General features: G+C 53.4%; 1 protein-coding gene across 7 annotated transcripts in view; it reads left to right on the plus strand.

Annotated features, from left to right (window-relative positions):
- The window catches only part of GPT2 (glutamic--pyruvic transaminase 2), a 29,624-nt gene that overhangs the window by 14,059 nt on the left and 11,907 nt on the right, over window positions 1–3,658 (plus strand). For all 7 annotated transcript variants that reach the window (XM_039880792.1, XM_039880791.1, XM_039880794.1 and 4 more), the window contains one exon: window positions 1,244–1,487. In XM_039880792.1, the coding sequence (XP_039736726.1) occupies window positions 1,244–1,487 (244 nt within the window). The remainder of the gene's footprint in view (window positions 1–1,243; window positions 1,488–3,658) is intronic.

The following is a 3,658-nucleotide window of genomic DNA, read 5'->3' on the forward strand; positions in this document are numbered from 1 at the left end:
GGCTGGGACCTAGATTTATGTTCTTAGGCTTTCACTTTGGCAGGGAGGGGTCGCACATGCGGGGGAGTGCTGAGGTGAGGAGAGGCGGCTCGGCCTGGGGGTTCATCTCGGACCAAGTGCAGGGGGCGGGTGCCAGCGGTCACTCAGCAGATGCGACCTGCACCCTCCGTCCCTTTCCACATGCCCCTTCCCACTGCCTGATCGGTGTGGGCGCCATCAGCTCCCCCCTGCTCAGGATCCCTCCCTTTAACGGGGCTCTCTTCTGGCCTCCATGACTCTGGTTTTTGATGTTTGTCGAATGCTTTCATCCCTTCCCAAAGCCTTTCAAATGCATCAAACTCATAGCCCGTGAGGAAGCAGGCCCAGGGGTGTTGAGTGGGCCGCTTGCTTTGAGTCAGCCTCTGTGGCCTTTGGGGTTCTAGCATGGGGGCTCTGGGCCCCAATCACAGCATCGCCCGCTGCATTCTGCTCTCGGGGCCCCTCTCCACTCCCAGAGAAGCTGAGGTGCAGGCTTGGGTCCTGGAGGAGGGGAGGGAAGCGTCCTCAAGGTTTAGTGGAATCGAATCCTTGTCCTTTTCACTCTGGTGACGTTCTTGCAGCAAGAACTCAGCCTGAGAAAGGACCTAAGCTGTATGAGGTGGGGATTCGCGCAGAAGACGGTTTTGGCTTATTGATTCAGTGAGTTGGTGCCACCGCCACCAGCACCGCCGGTGGCACCGCCGGGATCCCCACCGCTGCTTCCTCGGCTTTGGGAACCGGCTGACGCGCCACCTGGTGGCTGTAGACGGGCATTTTATCCCATTTCGACAGCCCGTTGCTCAGCCTTCTGGGCTTCTCCATCCTTGGCACTGATGATTAGTGACAGCATAGGTTCCTGGGCCCCAGATGTACAGAATGAGTTTCAGGTGAGGTCAGAATAACTCCGAGACAGGGCCAGTTGCAGACAACTCCTTTAAAAGACCTCTTTACAAAACACAAGTATTGTGGCTTTACGGGCCATGTACCGTGCTCAGGACTTCAGAGCATTTTATTTTGTTTGGGCCTCATCGCAGACCTCACTTTACAGATGAGTGAGGCTCAGGGAAGTTAAGCACCTCACCGGGGGTTGCCTTGGAGGCAGGCACGGGGGTGGCTAGTAAAAGATGGGGGCGGGGGGGCCTGGGGCTTTCCTTCTTGTCTACCCCTCAGCCTGAGGGGCAGAGAGTGACAGTGGCCCCTGTAAGATGAGACTTCTCTGTTGCAGACCATCCTGAAGATCCTGGTTTCTGGGGCTGGCAAGTCACGGACAGGGGTGATGATCCCCATCCCGCAGTACCCCCTCTACTCGGCAGTCATCTCTGAGCTCGATGCCATCCAGGTGAACTATTACCTGGACGAGGAGAACTGCTGGGCCCTGAATGTGAACGAGCTCCGGCGGGCCTTGCGGGAGGCCAGAGACCACTGTGACCCAAAGGTGCTGTGCATCATCAACCCCGGGAACCCCACAGGTGTGTGCTTTACTTCCTCGCCAGTTTCTTGCAGGGCAGGGGCCCAGGGGACTGAAAACTAAAGAGTTTGTACTTGTCTGAAAACTAAAGAGTTAAGAAATAATGCCAAGTCCCCCTTGCTCCAGGCTTCCCAGTCCAATTCCAGATTTGCTAACAAGAATGCCCTAAAATTCGCCGCAGGCCACCTCAGGCGGTGAGCCAGTCCAGGTGTTTTCGTGTAGACAGGGTCGTATTATTTTAAAAAGGTCATTTTCCCCCTCGCATTTGCAGCCTCCTCCATGAGGTCACCGCGCGTGGCGGGGCTCATTTTACTGCCGCTCCTGCTCGTTTTTCTGAGCCAGCTTCCAGCATGCCGGTGTGTGCGTTTGGTTTCCTTTGGCACAGCATTGCCACGGACCTGGAGGCCTGAAAAGAAAGCGCTATATTAAACATAAAAGCAAAAACAAACAAACAAACAAACACCAACAGAAAAAACACACACACCCCCCGAAAACCTGTTTCCAGAAGCTGAAATCGCTTCTAATTTTGCATTTTTTTTCTTTTTCTTTTTTTTTTTTTTTAAGTACAGTCCTGCCTGTTTTGGGCTTTCTGGGCTGCTGGCTTCAAGGGCCCCACCCTGGTTGGAACTGAGAACAAGGGCCCCTCTCTCTTCTCCTTTGTGAGATAAATTGGGTCAAAGCCAAAACGCCTTGGAGTTGATTGTGGAATCTGCTTCCTAGGAACATGAAATGATGCTTCCATCAGCTGAAAGCACCACTTGAATTGCTGAGTGCAGACCGTGGGTGCAGCTGGCTGTAACTGGGGTGCCTGTTCCAGCTCCTGGGGGGAGGGATGAACATTCTAACCCAGAGGCATCAGGAAAATGACACAGCGCTGGCTTCTCCATCCTGGCTGTTCATTAGCATCACAAAGGGAGCTTTGAAAAATGCCAGAGGCCAGGGCTGCACCCCAGAATCTCTGGGGAGGGTACCGGGCATCGCTTCTGTGCAGCTGAGGATGAGAAGCAGGGCCAGCAGTTCTCGGGCTCCAGCTAAAGAAACCAGCTGCTGGACCGCATTGATTCTCCCATGCAACTGGCTAGGGCGGGGCTTGAGAATTTGTATTTCTAACAAGCTCCCAGGTGACGCTGCTGGCCCCACCCGTGGTCTATACACCCAGTTTCTGGTAGAGGGCCCATAACTTCTTGGCCAGCAGTTTATATAACTCTTCACCTGATCGTCTGGGAAGAAATAAGTGTTCCTTATTAAAACAGGAAAGACACTTCCCTGTTTGCGGAAAGGGATCATGTGAGCCTATGTTAATATAAGCAGTTTCTATAATAGAAAGAGTAACTTCGTGAGAGGGCAAAGGCCGGTCTTAACGGGCGAAAATCAGTCAGCTGTTGGAAGAGGAGGCAGAGAAAACAGGAACCCACGTGTGATGACTGTGTGTCTTTGTTGGAGCCACACGCTGTGACCACTTGGCTAGAAGGGGTCAAAATGGATGGGGACAGCAAGGCAGAGCCCTTTGGGTTTCAACATGGAAACCCAGCTCAGGGCGGAAGAGGGTGGACCATGGAAGCGTGAGGGCTGGGGCTGGAGCCCCACACTTGCATCAGCCTCGTGTCCTAGGCACCTCGGCCAGGTTCTTGGCTCTGCTGTCCTCGGGGCTGGAGTCCTCCTCAGGAAGGACCTGTCTGTCTGTGGGAACGGTGGCGGGTTCCTCGGAGAGACCAGAGCCGCTGCCTCCCAGAACCTCAGAACCCCGGGCTTCAGAGGAGGCTTTGCTGGCAGGAGACCCATGGGCCCGTAGTAAAGAAATACCTTCATTACGTAGATAGTTCGAGGCCGAAATACAAGTTGAATCATCGTGTGCTTTTATAAGATATGTCTATGTGTTTTTCAGACATTCCTGATACTCTCGCATAGGCAAGAATATAGGTCTTTATTTTTACTTTTTGGCATTGTGTTTTATTTTATTATTAGTTCCAAGTCTCCAGTACACGGATTAGACATTTATATAGTTTATGAAACGATCCCCCCGATTGCTCTGTCTCCCTCTGGCTCTGCACACAGCTCTCGCCTGACTGCTGACCGCGTCCCCTGCGCCGTGCTCCCCATCCCCGTGCTCCCCATCCCCGGGACCATCTATCAGCTACTGATTTGTGCTTCTTTAACCCTTCACCGCTTTCT

Source organism: Pteropus medius, unplaced genomic scaffold (genome assembly GCF_902729225.1).
Source record: "Pteropus medius unplaced genomic scaffold, Ma_sr-lr_union100, whole genome shotgun sequence".
In the NCBI taxonomy this organism is placed as follows: domain Eukaryota; kingdom Metazoa; phylum Chordata; class Mammalia; order Chiroptera; family Pteropodidae; genus Pteropus; species Pteropus medius.